This window comes from Trichomycterus rosablanca, chromosome 2 (genome assembly GCF_030014385.1).
Source record: "Trichomycterus rosablanca isolate fTriRos1 chromosome 2, fTriRos1.hap1, whole genome shotgun sequence".
NCBI lineage: Eukaryota > Metazoa > Chordata > Actinopteri > Siluriformes > Trichomycteridae > Trichomycterus > Trichomycterus rosablanca.
Genome location: NC_085989.1, coordinates 54,334,492 through 54,352,338, shown reverse-complemented (window position 1 = coordinate 54,352,338; position 17,847 = coordinate 54,334,492). Strand labels below are relative to the sequence as shown.

Here is a 17,847-nt window from a genome sequence, read left to right as displayed (position 1 = left end):
TCTGTTACAGAATGATGTCGGTTTTTAATGCAGTGTCACCTGAGGGGTCGAAGGTCACGGGCATTCAATGTTGGTTTTCGGCCTTGCCGCTTACTTGCACAGATTTTTCTAGATTCTCTGAATCTTTTGATGATATTATGGACTGTAGATGATGAAATCCCTAAATTCCTTGCAATTGCACCTTGAGAAACGTTGTTCTTAAACTGTTGGACTGTGAACAACTTAGCCTTTCGGGGATGCTCCCTTTATACTCAATCATGACATTTACCTGTTTCCAATTAACCTGTTCACCTGTGGAATGTTCCAAACAGGTGTTTTTTGAGCATTCCTCAACTTTCCCAGTCTTTTGTTGCCCCGTCCCAACTTCTTTAGAACATGTTGCAGGCATCAAATTCAAAATGAGTGAATATTTGCAAAAAAACAATAAAGTTTATCAGTTTGAACATTAAATATCTTGTCTTTGTGTATTCAGTTGAATATGGGTTGAAACATTTTTGCAAATCATCGTATTCTGTTATACAGTATATTATATATCAGAATAATATAATATAATATATAATATATATAATATAATATTATTCATGTAGTTGCTGTTGTTGTGCTATTATGAATGTGATTCTGAGCTAATGTGAACAAGACTAACATAATATGTAAAGCACACACCAACACTTAGACTTTTTACTTCTTTAATCTGTTTAATCACATACAGAATTAAATCAATCTTGTAAACATGCAGGTTCATAGTGAAAATGTTTCAATAACAAAACACATTATAAATAACCAAGTAATTACACACACACACACACACACACACACACACACACACACTCACTCACACACACACGATACAACATGTGACTTACAACAAGGTTAATTTTAGCTCTGTATGTGTATGTGTGTGTGTGTGTGTGTGTGTGAGAGAGAGAGAGAGTGTGTGTGTGTGAGTGTGTGTGTGTGTGTGAGAGAGAGAGAGAAAGAGAGAGAGTGTGTGTGTGTGTGTGTGTGTGTGAGAGAGAGAGAGAGTGTGTGAGAGAGAGAGTGTGAGTGTGTGTGTGTGTGTGTGTGTGTGTGTGTGTGTTTTCACTTTTGACATTAATACGGATCAGGGACGATGGCGGCTGTAGGTAAGATTCAGAATTCTATAATAAACTGATTGCAGTTATGTGATGTACAGTACAGTACAGTGATGCATTATTGTTATTATAAACTATTGTAATGTTGTTTCGACATGAAAATTTTCAACTATAAACATTCACGATGTTAAACTAAAACACCGCGGTCACCAAATCTGCACTTTAATAAAGCTCGGTCTCGTTATCTGCACTTGAAGTTTTACTGCGCGTCTAAACCGTATTTTAAAATAAAATTTGCAAATTAAATTGTTATCAAGTGCAACCCCTAAAGTCATGAAGAACATTTACTCTAGTACTCATAGTGTGATTTTGGGACAATTTTACTACAGGATGTTGGAATACTGGGATGCCAAAAATATGTAAAGTGTCAAAGCAGTTGTGCACAGACCACTTAATTGAAGATCAATGAAATTAGCAAATCAAATTGTTATCTAATGGCACCCCTAGGATTATAAAGAACTAAAATATATCTTGTGATTTTAAGACAATTCTACTGTAGAAATTTAGAGTAATGGAATTGCAAACTTGTGTGAAGTGTCTATTCGGTTGTGTTATGGCCACTTTTGAAAATCAATAACATAAGCAAACCAAATTGTTCTTAAATGTCACCACTACAGTCATGAAGAACACTTGCTCCAGTACTTGTGTTGTGATTTTGGGACAATTCTACTGTAGAAATTTGGAGTAATGTGATAACAGACTTGTGTAAAATGTCTATTCAGTTGTGTTTAGACCACTTTTTGAAAATCAATAATATAAGCAAATCAATTTGTTATCAAATACCACCCCTACAGTCACGAGAAACACTTACTGTAGTACTCATTTTGTGGATTTAATCATTTTAAATTTTACATTTTACTGTAGGAATTTGAAATAATGGGATGGCAAAGTGTCAGTTTAGTTGTGATGAGATTTAACATAAATTTAACATAAATTTTACATAAGTTTGCCATTCCATTATTTTAAATGACTAGGGTAAAATTGTCCCAAAATCACAACATGAGTACCAGACTAAGGGTGTGTTCGGAATCCTGAATGCCTTAATAAGCTCACTACTAAGGTATCTTAAAATTTCAATGTTATTTTGACTCAAGAACGAGTGAGCATCGGAAGTGCCCTTAATGATGAAGGCAATCCCAGAATTCATTGCGGCATCTCTTTTCTCACAGAAAAATAAACATGGCTGACGGTACGGAGATTCATTTCAAACATAAATAAATTATTATTGATTTTTAATTTGTATAAACTTGTACAAGTGTTTTTATTTGCAAGTTCGGGCTTGTCAGCGAATGTAACCATTTTCGGTACACTAAGGGAGATGTTAGTTGACATGCTAGTGCACTGTGTCACCTCATTCCATTGGTTTTAATGGCAAGATGCTAAATGCGAAACCCGATGAAATAGTTCAAATAACCTGCCTTATAAGTCATTGACTTAGCAGAATCCTCTCTACTAGGCAGCAGGGATGGACTGGCCATCGGGAGGGTCAGGAGTTTTCCCGGTTGGCCGCTCTGTATTTGGGCCACTGAGAGAGTGAAAAATAAATTATGTTTAAATATTCCTGAATAATAATCCTGAAGTGTGCAGTGGCCCACCACAGTATCCATAATGCATGTCCGTTGGCCAATCACAGGAATGTCCCTCCCCCAGGATAAACCGTAATAAAATATATTATAAAACAGATAGTTCCCGTGCTAAAATCTGATTGGCTGAGCCACGTTCTAAGCCGTTGTAAAATCCCTGATATACGCCCACACCTATGACCACCTCACATCATTCCATATTAATGGAATGAGGGAAATTATGGCTGTAACTGGCCACCAAAGTGAATCTTCACTGCAGTCATACTGGCACCCTATGCAAGCAGATGCAGAAAAATGCAGGAAACTGGACAACCTGTGAGGCAGTGAGGAACTACAGCACAGCCAAAGAGCAGAAAAGGTATAGTTAGAGTCCAGCGCCTCTGCTTTGTAAGTAATGCTGTTTGAGAAGAGACTGTGGGCCCATCTCAAATGTCGCCTATGCCCTACTTAGGGTACTTCCTAACAGTACAAAACATTTCTTTTAACAGTCACTGAATGATTAATAAGTAGTTATTGAAGCTACTGTTGGATACCGGGGGCATTAAACCAGCCGTTTTAAGGACTATTTTTGTGAACGTTTTATTATGTCACGTCCAACATAGTGCACTACATAGGGCGGTGGATATAATTTGAGATGGTACCATTAGTCTCTGCTCCTCAGAAAAAAGTTAACACTATCTTGTCCTCTATAATACAGAAAGGAAAATGCAATTGTTCAGGAAAATGTTTTAGAGTGATTATGTGCAGAGCTCACATGGTTAATTTCCCTTGTCAACATATTAAAGTATTTACACATGCGATTTATTTCTTTGAACGTGAATCATGTGTGAATAAAAGTGCGAAAAAAGTATGTTTACCAGTGTTAAAGGTTTAAAGACAGGATGGGTAAATCCAATAGAACCATTTAAGAAACTGTACATTTTAATAAATCTTGTAGAATTTGTAATTGTGGGAGATAGATGGATAGAACTATTAATCCCAAAGGAAAGTGTTGGAAATGTATATATATGGACAAAATAACTGAAACACCTGGTTTTAGACCACAATAATTTATTAGTATGGTGTAGGGCCTCCTTTTGCGGCCAATACAGCGTCAATTCGTCTTGGAAATGACATATACAAGTCCTGCACAGTGGTCAGAGGGATTTTAAGCCATTCTTCTTGCAGGATAGTGGCCAGTTCACTACATGATGCTGGTGGAGGAAAACGTTTCCTGACTCGCTTCTCCAAAACACCCCAAAGTGGCTCAATAATATTTAGATCTGGTGACTGTGCAGGCCATGGGAGATGTTCACTTTTCACTTTCATGTTCATCAAACCAATCTTTCACCAGTCTTGCTGTGTGTATTGGTGCATTGTCATCCTGATACACGGCACCGCCATTGGATGCACATGGTCCTCCAGAATGGTTCGGTAGTCCTTGGCAGTGACGCGCCCATCTAGCACAAGTATTGGGCCAAGGGAATGCCATGATATGGCAGCCCAAACCATCACTGATCCACCCCCATGCTTCACTCTGAGCATGCAACAGTCTGGGTGGTATGCTTCTTTGGGGCTTCTCCACACCGTAACTCTCCCGGATGTGGGGAAAACAGTAAAGGTGGACTCATCAGAGAACAATACATGTTTCACATTGTCCACAGCCCAAGATTTGCGCTCCTTGCACCATTGAAATCGACGTTTGGCATTTGCACGAGTGACCAAAGGTTTGGCTATAGCAGCCCGGCCGTGTATATTGACCCTGTGGAGCTCCCGACGGACAGTTCTGGTGGAAACAGGAGAGTTGAGGTGCACATTTAATTCTGCCGTGATTTGGGCAGCCGTGGTTTTATGTTTTTTGGATACAATCCGGGTTAGCACCCGAACATCCCTTTCAGACAGCTTCCTCTTGCGTCCACAGTTAATCCTGTTGGATGTGGTTTGTCCTTCTTGGTGGTATGCTGACATTACCCTGGATACCGTGGCTCTTGATACATCACAAAGACTTGCTGTCTTGGTCACAGATGCGCCAGCAAGACGTGCACCAACAATTTGTCCTCTTTTGAACTCTGGTATGTCACCCATAATGTTGTGTGCATTGCAATATTTTGAGCAAAACTGTGCTCTTACCCTGCTAATTGAACCTTCACACTCTGCTCTTACTGGTGCAATGTGCAATTAATGAAGATTGGCCACCAGACTGGTCCAATTTAGCCATGAAACCTCCCACACTAAAATGACAGGTGTTTCAGTTATTTTGCTTGTAGTGGGCTGGTCCAGGGCTGAATTTTGTTTCCAGTCCAGCCCTGGTAGGCAGTAAGACAGCAAGGCAGCTCACTAGGTTTTCGAACACACCCTAAGTGTACTTTATGAATCTAGAGGTGAAATTTGATAACAATTGGTTTTATTTTTTATTGATCTTCATAAAGTGTTCTAAACACAACCAAATAAACACTTTACACAAGTTTGTTATCACAATACTCCAAATTTCTACAGTAAAATGGTTTCAAAATCACATGGTCAGTACTAGAGTAAGTGTTTCTCATGGATGTATAATAATTTGATTTGCTAATATTATTGGACTGGAAGTGGGTTGTACATAAGTTTGCCATCTCATTATTTCAAATTCCCACAGTAAATTTGTCACAAAATCACAACATCGGTACACAAATTAAGTGTTCTTTGTTATTCTAATGGTGGCATTTGATAACAATTTAATTTGCATATATTATTGGACTTTAAATGTGGTCTTAACACAACCAAATAGACACTTTACATAAGTAAACATTACACATTACTTTACATTACTTTAAATTCTTTCAGTAAAATTCCCTCAAAATCAACACATGAGCACCACAGTAAGTGTTCTTCATCAACTTTAACTTTATTGTCACTATAAATTGCACGAGTACAATTACAGCGAAATTGGCCATCAACCCGTCCAGAACATTCAATATGACAAGGGGGGGACAGGACAGGAAGACAGGATAAGAAGCAAGAAATAATGAACACATTGGGAAAGTAGGAGATAAAAAAAAAAACCAGCAACCAGATTGTGTTCCCCAAGGAGCACATTATGGTAACATGAAAAAAAAGCCCCTTACAGCACACAAGCACATATGAACATAACATAACATAATCACACAACAAGCCACGGGTAGGGATGTGGGGATGATGAAAAGTGACCACTATGGGAGGCAGCCATCTGGCTTCGCAGCTATAACAGCGCGTTCTACAGACCCGTCCAACCATAGTGGTGGGATGAAGCTAAGAGTGGAGACGTTGGTTTGGGTAAGGAAAGAGTTCTGTCAGTTCCCATTCTGCAGCAAGAAAAAGTCAGGGGGGGGGGTAGGTAGCAGCAGATCTTCCGGAGGTATTTACTTATCACAAGGCCGTTGCTGATAACAGGGGAGCCAAAAGCAAAAATGACTTCTTGTTTTGTCTGAGAAAAAAAATTTCACACAGACTGTCAGAATTTATGCATCTCTGGTTCATTTCATTTCGCAGAGCCGCTATTCTTTCCAAGATGGAATCCATACTCCGATTCAAATTCACAGTCTGAGTTCCCACGGCTCTACCCACCATCTCAATCAGATTGGGCAGTTTATGGGGACCTTTGACAACTGACCCAACTCTTTTAATTTCCCGATACAGCAGGGCTAAGCCTAATCCAATCAGCACAAACCCCACGATCAAAGTTCCGAATAGATAAACATCCTCGATGTCCTCCAACGAAAGAGGTGCCAAGCACACGACTCCCCACTTCCCCCACGAGTCCATCGCGTATCCTGCCATCTGCGTCCCGTCGGGGCATGTGGGTTCCCCCTAACCCGAACTTCTCGATGAGAAGATGGTGTCAATAGCATTCAGAGACCATTTAACCAATTCCATAATTTGTTCTTTGAAGAGCAGTGCTGAGAAAAATCTCTGTAGAGCAGAGTGACGAGACAAGACAAAACAGGAGAAGCCAAGCAGGGTAGATAAGGGAGGAGGAGGGAAAAGTGTGTCCTGTCTCCACGAGAGCTAAAAGAAATTCATAAAAAAGTAGTTGAGGAATATTGGAGCAACATTAAGCTGTGAAAATAATTGTTTTATTATTGTGTTTTTGTTGCCATTGGAAATATACTCAAGACACCAGTGAGGAAGAGAACGAAGAAGACAATTTGTCAGAAGAAGACAGTAGTTCTTCCTAAATCCCTTGATGGAAAACACACCTTTGCCTCTACACTACCCCCCGAATGGTTACACATTTCTCCATCAGCCAGTGAAATGTTGGCATGTATACAGATAGTATTGTGCTAACAATGGCATAATAAGAAGTGACCTCATGCATCTTTATGCCTTTAAGTCCCAATTTGCACATAGTTTGTGCAATTACAAATAAGATGTCAGGAAGAGAGAGCGACCCAGTGGTGGGATTTCCCAACAGTATTAGGAGAAGAAGGAGAAACAGGGGCCCACAGCACCTATCCCTAACCAACATATCAGACTGGACAATATCTTACACTGGCCAATAATGTGTGACAAGAAATAAAGATGCAGGGTTCCTGGGTTGACAAGAATGCCCCAAAGTCTTATGAGCGAAGTCTTAGTGCCTGACATAACACACCACATAATACAAGCCTATACCCATGTACAAAAAAAATGCACGTTTCTAGCGCTTTTAATTGTTTGTTGAGATTTTTTAAAAGATTTTCTGATTTAGTACTGCTCTCTGAGTAGTTAATTATGATCTTTTTTTTCATCATTTTCTCTGAGAATCTGTACCATTGTTGCACAACGTTGCCCTTAGGCAACAAAAAAATATTTTTTGATGGAGGGGTCAATAAAATAAATATATATATTTTATCAATAAAATGTCCCAAAATAAACCTAGAAATAATGTGAAAAGATTTTTTTTTCATGTACCACCAAATGCGTGCAGTAGAGGGTTAAAACATTATTGTGTAAAAAAGAAGCCTTATGTTAACCATGTCCAGAAGCGGCATCGACTTGTCCGGGCTCTGACGCATCTAGGATGGACCATCACACAGTGGAAACGTGTATTGTGGTCAGATGAATCAGCATTCCAGGTCTTTTTTGGAAAAAATGGACGCTGTGTGCTCCTGACCAAAGACAAAAAGGACCATCCAGACTGTTATTAGCAACAAGTCCAAAAGCCAGAGTCTATCATGGTTTAGGACTGTCAGTGCCTTTGGTAAAGTACATTGAGATCTTAGAGCAACATGTGCTGCTTTCAAGACGTCGTCTTTTCCAGGGACGTCCAGCATTTTTCAACAAGTTGATGCAAAACCACCTGCTGCACACATTACAAAGTCATGGCTGTGGAAGAAGAGGGTACGGGTACTGGACTGGCCTGCCTGCAGACCTGACCTGTCCCCAAGAGAGAATGTGTGGAGGAACAACCACAACCCCCCCGTACTGCTGCACATCTTAAAACATGTTTGCAGCAAGAATGAGACAAAATAAAAGCTGAAACACTAAATCACTTGGTATCTTCGGTGCCGAAACTTCTTTTAAGTGGTGAAAAGAAACAGCAACATTACAAAGTGGTAAATTCTTTACTGTCCCAACTTTTTTTGGAATGTGTTGCAGGCCTGAAATGCAGGAATGGATGTTTATTAATAAATGAAATAAAGCTGAGCAGATAAAAGATGAAATATCTCAGGTTTATCCTGTCTGACATCAAATAAAAGTCAAAGTTAATGTAAGAAACTCTGTGTTTCTTATTATTTATATTTTCCAAACTGTCCCAACTTTTTCTGCTTTGGGGTTGTAGTTATATCTATTTAGAATCAAGTCTACCACACAATAAAGTGTTGGCATTTTGTTAATCTGTATGTCCTATAAATGTTCAAATTAAAACAGATATAATTTTTAATGATAAAACCAATTAAATAGTTAATGTGTATCATGGTCAAGCATTCTGTTCCTATAATTTAAATCTCTAAATAATATATAATTCTATGTTTCTTTTCTTTAGATGTTTTTATATCTTACGTATATGAAACCTGGCACAGCAATAATTTATATGTTTATAGATCATTTATGTTTTTCTTCATTTTCAGTATCTGAACTGAGGATAATTCTGTTAGGAAAGAGTCACTCAGAGACCAGCAGTGTGGGGAACTTAATTCTGGGTAGAGCTGCATTTGAGACTGAAGTTCCTCCACATTCAGTAGATCAGCACAGTGAGAGAGCTAGAGGATTGATGGAAGAAAGACACATCACCATCATCAATGCTCCTCATCTGTACAATCCTGAACTCACTCAGTCATCTCAGAGGCTAAAAGAGTGTGTTTCACTTACTGCTCCTGGTCCTCATGCTTTCTTACTCGTGGTGCAACCTCAGAGTTTTACAGAGGAGGACACGAATCAATTGAAAGTCATACTCAGCTGCTTCAGTGACCGAGCACTAAACTATTCTATATTGATCAGTACTGGCTGGGAGGCTGAAGAGGAAAAATCTGCAAGTTTTAACAAATTTCTAGTTGAATGTGATGGGAGGTTTCACAAATTTAAATTCTTACATAAATTTGACAAGACTTTAGTTTGGTGGCTATTTGAGGATATTGACAAATTGCTGAAAGTAAATGGAAGTCTTTCCATTTTGAGGATGCCGATGATACTTTGCAAAATTATGACAAACCTGAAAAATTAGAAGAGAGAAAAAGTTTGAGCTGTCCTAAAGAAAAAAGTAAGAAGAAGTTATTTAACATAAAGATTTTTGTTAAAAGAGGATGTGAGGTTAACATAAATATATATGCACATTTTGCCATGGTTAAAGAAATGTCTCAGTCACTACGTTTTGTCAAAAAGAGACGTGTGAGTTTAATGGGAGGCTGATTACTGTGATTGATACTCCAGGACTATTTGATACAAAAGTATCTAATATAGAGATAAAAAAAGAGATCATCAAATGTATCTCCATGGCTGCACCAGGTCCTCATGTGTTCCTGCTGGTACTGAAAATAGGACAATGCTTCACACAAGAGGAAAGAGATGCAGTGAATATGATTAAAGAAACTTTTGGTGAGAAATCTAGAATGTACACCATGGTGCTCTTTAGTAGTGGTGATCAGTTAAAAAAACAAACGATTGCACAGTACATACAGAAAGGGTCAGACATTAAAAAACTTCTGTATGAGTTTGGTAACAGATATCATGTCTTTAACAACAATGACAGAAGCAGCAACACGCAGGTTTGTGTTCTCCTTGATAAAATCGACTCTATTGTGAGAGTGAATAAAGGAAGCTGCTACACCAATGAGATGTTCCAGCAGGTGGAGAAAACAATAAAGGAAAACCAGGAGAGAATCCTGAAGGAGAAAGAAGAGCACATAGAGCGAGAGAAAGAAGAACTGAAAGCAAAATATGAAGCTGAAATGGGAAACATGAAGAAAATTATGCAGGAACAAAAAGAACAACAAGAAGCTGAAAGTAGAAAAAAAAAGAGAAAGAGTTTAAAGAGAGAGAGGAACAAATAAAAATAGAGCTGGCAGAAAGAGAAAAAACAATGCAAGAAGATTTCAGGAAAAGAAAAGAAGAAGATGACTTAAAGATGAATGAGTGGATAAAACGAATAAATAAAGAAAGAGTGGTGAACAGAAAACAGTGGGAGGAGCAAAGAGAAGAAGATCAGAAGCTGAGAGATCAGGAGGAAGAAGAAAGAAAAAGGAGAGAACAAGAATTAATTCAGAAGAAGAAAGAAGAGAAAGAGAAGTTTGAGAGAGAAAAAGAAGAGCTGAAAAGAAATGAAAAAGAAGCATTAAAGAAATTACAGCAGGAGTATGAACAGAGAGCAACAGAGGAAGAGAAGAGAAGAAAAGATTTAGAAGAGAAAATAAAACATGCAGAGGAAAGTAAAGAGAAAGAACTACTGGAACTTCAGGTCTCACAACTACAAGAGTCAGAAAGAAGAATGAGAGAAGATGAGAAAAGACGAGATGAACAGCAGAAGTACTGGGAAATGAAAATCAGTTTCATGGAGGAAGAGTGGAATTTAGAGCAGTGTGAAAAGCAATTGCATTATGAATGGGAAAAGCAGAAAGAAAAAGAGGAAAAATAATTAAAAGAAAAGAAGAAAAAAGAGAAAGAAGAACAAGAAAAGAAAAGAATAGAAAACAAGGCCAATGAAAAGATACAAACGATGAAGGAACAGTTGGAGGCAGAAAGACTGAAATATGAACAAGAAAGAAAGAAAAAGGATAAACAGCACAGACAGGAAATGGAAAATAAACTTCGAGAGCAGCAGGAAGAATTCAGAAAAGAGAAAGAAAATGAAGAGAGAGTTCGCACCGAGGTAGAGCAGAGGAATTTGGCCTTTGTTAAAGAGCAACACGCTAAAGAGCTGGAGAATCTGAAGAAACAAACCGAACAAGAAACAAGAAAACAAGCAGAGGAAGAATTTAATGCTAAACTGGAGGAGAAAGTTAAAGAAGCCAAATATTCAGACGTATAGATTCTTTTGTCAATTGGGTTTGTAGGTCAAATGAAGAAAAAAAGGTCAAGAAAAATAAGTGAAAACATTGCATGAGGGCATTTTTATTATTTTCTTTTTGAACCAGTTTGATAAAAGGTCTGAGCTGGTTTTGAAATATTTTTAAATCTCAGCAGTGCTACTGGCCTGCCGGGCATCTACACAGACATAATGGGTTATGTTTTGGGTTTAGAGTTTCCTGTGGTTTTGGTGCCATGTTAATGTTAGCTTTGGCGGTAACATGCAGCACATGGGAGATTCTTTTAAAAGCTGTTCCTGCAAATGTTTCTTTTCTTTCACCTTTTTTGCTTTAGGCTGCAGATTTTATTTGGTGTTATTGTTTCATTTATTCAGTAAATGTATTGTTTAATTTGTATTTTTTTGGATCTTTAGTTGCAGTATTGTTCTGCTCCGTTTAAGCATCTTGCTTAGGGAATTTAACCTCTTCATTCTCGCAGGTACGGGAATAAACCTGGTACCGCAGATATAATAAATACTGACTTTAAACAGTTTTAAAGATTTTCTATCTTTTTTTTATTTAAAGTTATTAAAGAATGATGATAGTTTATTACTGTTGACAGCATTTTTATTTTATATTTTATTCTGTATGTAATTGCAGTTAATCTACATTTAACAGAACTAACTGGAGTATTTAGACAAGTATTCTAGCTGGCTTGTAGTTTCTATTTTAAATAGATATTTAAAAAGGACAAATATGAGCATGTTATAGAATTATTTTTAAATGTATAAATGAATCACTATGAATTTATGAACTATTACAACATCATCCAACATCTAAAATTAAAGCTAAACATTTAATGTGGATCTTAATAATACAAGAAAGTTTGGAATGTCTGTAAAACATTTAGCACTAATAAACAGATGAATTAAATTCAAATCTGTTATTTTCTTATTCTGTTTGCTGTGACAGACACAACATTATACAAGCACTTTATTAAAGTAAACCTATCTTGTGTATACATTCTTCGACCATTTGATGAGCCACACCTGCCATATGGACACACTGTGGGTATGTATTTACTGGAAGTAGCCCATCTCTGTCCACTGTACCCCATCTATTAATGAAAAGCATCTCCTGAAAGATCCTCCACTGTCCAGACATTATTTATGAGCTGGATTATTTTGAACACGTACTACCAGTAGCAAACCATGACTCTTAAACCTTGACCCTCAGACTTTCCCCACTTTCCTTGTCTGCAGAAGTTAACCCCATCACTTTCCTGCACTGTTATGACCACTACTCTCTTTAAAAAAATAAAGGGCATAGCATACAATGTTTAGAGTGCATTAAGTGTTTATTTACAGAGATATTTACAGTATTGGATTAGAAATGTAATCTGTTCTGTGTGACAGGAAATGTAGTTTGTTCCTGGCTGCATTGGCTGTCCCCTCATCAGTGACCTGTTTATTATAAACTGCTTTTCACATATTGACACAGATGTTACTTATTCTGTGCTTTTTTTCCACATACTTGAGTGGTTGCTACAGTCTGGGCAGATGGCCACCTGTCATAACATTGTAAATCAGGGAGATGTGTCTGTGGCAGGTGGGCATGGCGACAAAATAATTATATACACAAATGCACTATTTACAATTCTTTTAAAACACCATTAAATACGCATAAGCTTCAGGGTGAGCACATGCCAAACAATAAACCTAATTTCCAACTAACTACAAAGAGAATTCAACAAAACTAAGCAGTAAACAACAACACAACCCTAAACCTTCTTAGCTATCAAACACAAAAGAAATGAAGAATCAAACAAAAGGGCAACTCACCCTACAAACAATCAAAATAAATCATATAATGAAAACACAAGACAATAAACACCGCAAGCTTAATGAACACTACAGTCCAAAGTCACCATTAGTATTATAATCAAAATTTCAATGCAAAGAAGAAACCAAGTGCTGCCAAGTACTGCTTGTCGTCACATTTTCATTTCAAAATTCTCCACACATTCTCTGTTAGGAACAGGTCAGGACTGCAGGCAGGCCAGTCAAGTACCCGTACCCTTTTTAGACATCCCAAGTGTCCCAGAAATTCCGGGAGTCTCCCACATATGCATAGCGGCTCCCTGATGCCCACAAGTCAGATAAAACCTCCCGGAATCTAGAACGAGCGGCCAAGAGTGCACACACACACACACGTGCACGCAGGCGACACAGACTTTTTTCTCCATCGCGTATTAACTCTGTTATCTGATATACAACCACTGTGTATGGAACATAAATCAATTGTATGGCATAAATTAATGATGGAATATACAATCTAGTGCACTATGTAGGTAACATAATTATGTAATACACTATCTAGTGCACTATGTAAGGAACACAAATCATCATCTAGTTATACTTTCTAGTGCACTATGTGGTGAACATGAATGCGTTATCTAATACACTATCTAGTGCACTATGTAGGGAACATAAATCTGTGATCTAATTCACTATCTAGTGCACTACGTAGGGAACATAAATTCATATCTAAAATACTATCTAGTGTACTATGTAGGGAACCTAAATCTGTTAACTAATAAGCTACCTAAAGCATTATGTAAGAAACATAAGTTTATTATCTAGTACACTATCTAGTGCACTAAGTAAGGAACATAAATTAATTTCTAATATACAATCTAGTGCACTATGTAGGGAACATCAATCTATTATCTTTCACACTATCTAGTGCAGCCTTTCTACACCGGGGTGCCGTCTGGCTTCGTCGGGGGTGCCGTCAAAAATATTCTGATAGTGATGAGCCATTTGCGAACGATCCGATTCTATTGAACGGTTCTTTAAAATGAACAAAAGGAACCGAGTCGCGCTTCTGGGAGCCGCTACATATATTTTTATTTCTGCACAGTTCGGCTGTAATTCACAGAGCGAGCGAGCAAGACACACACACACACACACACACACAGAGCGCGAGAGAGACACACTCAAACTCAAACTCAAAAGAAGCTTTATTGGCATGACAAATAAAAACATTTGTATTGCCAAAGTTAGAGAGAAATAATAAAAATAACAATAAGAAAGAACAAATATATACAAAACAGTTACATGTGCAAAAAATATAAAATAGAATAAAATATTAATAATTTAATATTTAAATTATTAATATATAAAGACACACACACACACACACAGAGAGAGAGAGACGCACACACACAAAAAGAGAGACACGCGCACACACACACACACACAAAGAGAGAGAGAGACACACACACACACAAACTGATCGTTATTACTACCTCAGTAATGTAAATATTATAATTTTTATTGTTATTATTTTGCAGTTTTTATTAATATTTTATTCTATTTTATATTTTTGCACATGTAACTGTTTTGTATATATTTGTTCTTTCTTATTGTTATTTTTATTATTTCTCTCTAACTTTGGCAATACGAATGTCTTTATTTGTCATGCCAATAAAGCTTCTTTTGAGCTGAGAGCCATAACCGAGCTACAGAGAGAACATGCAGAAAAGAAGCAGTGCTCTTAGTATAATGACAAATAATTGAGAAATAAACTAAACTCATTTAATTATGTTAAATCTGATTTGTTCATGGCGCGAACTGAGCTTTTTGAGCCTAACTTATATCAAGAACAAGTACAGGGAGCGACTGTGGGCTCTGGACCAGGAGCTCCGTGTCTGCCTCTCATCCATCCCTGCCAGAATAGGGCGATTGTGTGCATCATCCCAGGCTAAGGTTTCCCATTAAAATTAAGTTCCGTTTACCCCTCCCTCCCTCCCTCTAAATGACACCTTATGGTGTGTGTGTGCGCGTGTGTGTTAGCAGTCCGAGGGATGCAGACTGTAAGTTTTTTAATACATTTTAGACTGGGGTGACGACATTTTGCATACTTTTAAAGGGTGCCGTGACTGAAAAAAGGTTGAGAAACACTGATCTAGTGCACCATGTTTTTAGCTTTATTTTTTTTTGCGGGGGGGGTCAGGGCTTGGGGGGTCCGGGTCTGGGGGTACCTCCCTGAAATGAGTTTTTGCAACTTGGGATGTCCGCCTTTTATTCTGCACGGCTTTTATAAACTTATTGGTTCATTTCAGTTGAAGAGCCACTACAAACATCTACTGTGTTTTTAATAAAAGCCGGGAAACGCTGCATGAGCTCACTGTAGGTGTAACGGTTATAACGGTTATAACGGTCACAGCTACACCTCAGCAAACCACATATTTATAAATGAAAAACTATTTACAATTAATTATAATGTGACATCCTGTAAATGAGCAAAATAAAGGTTTAGTAAAGTTCACATTACAGATATCTCACAATTAATATTTGCTTTGCCAGATTAATGGAAATGTGTAAATATTTACAACCCCAAATCAGAAAAAGTTGGGAGAGTATGGAAAATAAAAACACAGAGTTTCTTACATTGACTTTTATTTGATGTCAGACAGGATGAACCTGAGATATTTCATCGTTTATCTGCTCAACTTCATTTCATTTATTAATAAACATCCATTCCTGCATTTCAGGCCTGCAACACATTCCAAAAAAAGTTGGGACAGGGGCAATTTAGGCCTAATGAGGTAAAAATCTAAATGATGCGATTTTAAACAGGTGATGTGAACAGGTGATTGTAATCATGGTTTGGTACAAAAGCAGCATCCAGGAAAGGCTGAGAGTCTCTGATGAGTAAAGATGATCAGAAGATCCAGTTTGTCCACAAATGTGTGAGAAAATGATAGAAATGTTTAAAAACAATGAACCTCAAAGAATGATTGGAAGGGATTTGCATATTTCTCCCTCTACAGTGCAGAATATCATTAAACCATTTAAGGAATCGGGAGAAACAAGCTTAATCTAAACACTCGTGATCTTCCATCCCTCAGACGGTATCAAGAACCGCCACTCAACAATAGATGATATAAGCATATGGGTGAGCGATTAGTTTAATAAACCTTTATCAACCTGATCTGTCCCCAATTGAGAATGTGTGGAGAATTTTGAAACAATGACGAGCCCGTACTGCTGCACATCTTAAGACATGTTTGCAGGAAGAACGAGACAAAATAAAAGCTGAAACACTAAATCACTTGGTCTCCTCAGTGCTGAAACCTCTTTTAAGTGGTGAAAAGGAACGGCAACATTACAAAGTGGTAAATGCTTTACTGTCTCAACTTTTCTGTAATGTGTTGCAGATCTGAAATGCAGGAATGAATGTTTATTAATAAATGAAATTAAGTTGAGCAGATAAAACATGAAATATCTCAGGTTATTCCTGTCTGACATCAAATAAAAGTCAAAGTTAATGTAAGAAACTCTGTGTTTTAACACTGCTCACAAAAATTAGGGGATATTTCAAAATGAATATGAAGCGATTAATAAAAAGAAGCATTTGATTTTTTCTTATTAAACAAGAACATCAGAAAAGCAAACGACAAGTCAAATAAAGTTGTCGATTATGCAAATGAGATGCAAACTCAATTATCGTGATTGAGTAGCAAGTGTCATATTGGTGGGGGTGAACAGAAGCATGTCAAACTGGTCGAGAGTGCCACACATGGAATGTTCAGTAGGATGTATGGTCACCCAAGACTGCCAAAACACATTGGGTGTGTTCGAAAAGCTAGTGCGCTCTCTACATAGGCAGCATTTTATGTTATCATGTGAGCACTCCCGAGAAGGAGGCTGTTCGAAATCTTAGATGCCTTAATATCCTACTGAGGTATCTTAATATTTCAATGTTATTTTGACTCAAGAACGAGCAAGCATCGGAATCGTCCTTAGTGATGAAGGCAATCCCAGAATTCATTGCAGCATCTCTTCTCTCACAGAAAAATAAACATGGCTGACAGTGTGGACAAACGAAGTTATTTTCAAATGGAAATAAATTATTATGATTTTTTTAACTTGTATAAACTTGTATGAGTGTTTTTATTTGCAAGTTCGAGCTTGTCTGCAAATTTAACCGTTCTCGGTACATGAAGGGAGATGTAAGTTGACATGCTAGCGCGCTGTGCCACCTCATTCCATTGGTTTGAATGGCAAGATGCTAAATGCGAAACCCGATGGAATCGCTGTCTGAGTAGCGCATTCGAATGACCTGACTTATAAGTCATTGACTTATTAGAATCCTCTCTACTAAGCTGCCTATGTAGGCAGTAAGACAGCAAGGCAGCTCACTAGGTTTTCGACACACCCACTGACAGCGATGGGGCATAGACAGGATCAAATTGTCCAGCAGTTCTTGTGGGATCCTCTGCCACTCTTGCTCCAGCTCACTTCCAGCTCAAGAAGTGTTGTGAGAGGCATTGGATGGTTTGCCAGACGTCTTCCCAGTGCATCCCAAGCATGTTCAATGGGATTCAGGTCTGGAGAACATGATGGCCAGTCCATGCGTTCGATTCCTGCCTCCTGAAGCATGTTGTTGACGAGATGCACACGGTGGGGCCTTGCATTATCATCCATTTACATTTTCAGCATTTAGCAGACGCCTTTATCCAAAGCGACTTACATTGCAGTTACAGTATACAGACTGAGCAACCAAGGGTTAAGGGCCTTGCTCAAGGGCCCAAACGCAGCAACCTAGCAGTGGTGGGGCTTCAACCAGCAACCTTTGGATCACTAGTCCTGTGCCTTAACCACTAGGCTACAGCTTGCCCATCCATGAAAAGAAAGTTGTTTCCAA

General features: G+C 38.0%; 1 protein-coding gene across 1 annotated transcript; it reads left to right on the top strand.

Annotated features, from left to right (window-relative positions):
* Positions 1-1,111: 1,111 nt before the first annotated feature.
* LOC134302260 (GTPase IMAP family member 4-like) lies at positions 1,112-11,449 on the top strand. Its single transcript, XM_062987298.1, has 4 exons — positions 1,112-1,124; positions 8,764-9,294; positions 9,494-10,156; positions 10,867-11,449. Exons 1-4 carry the CDS (start codon positions 1,112-1,114, stop codon positions 11,154-11,156), a joined length of 1,497 nt encoding a protein of 498 aa, XP_062843368.1. The 3' UTR covers positions 11,157-11,449.
* Positions 11,450-17,847: the final 6,398 nt, after the last annotated feature.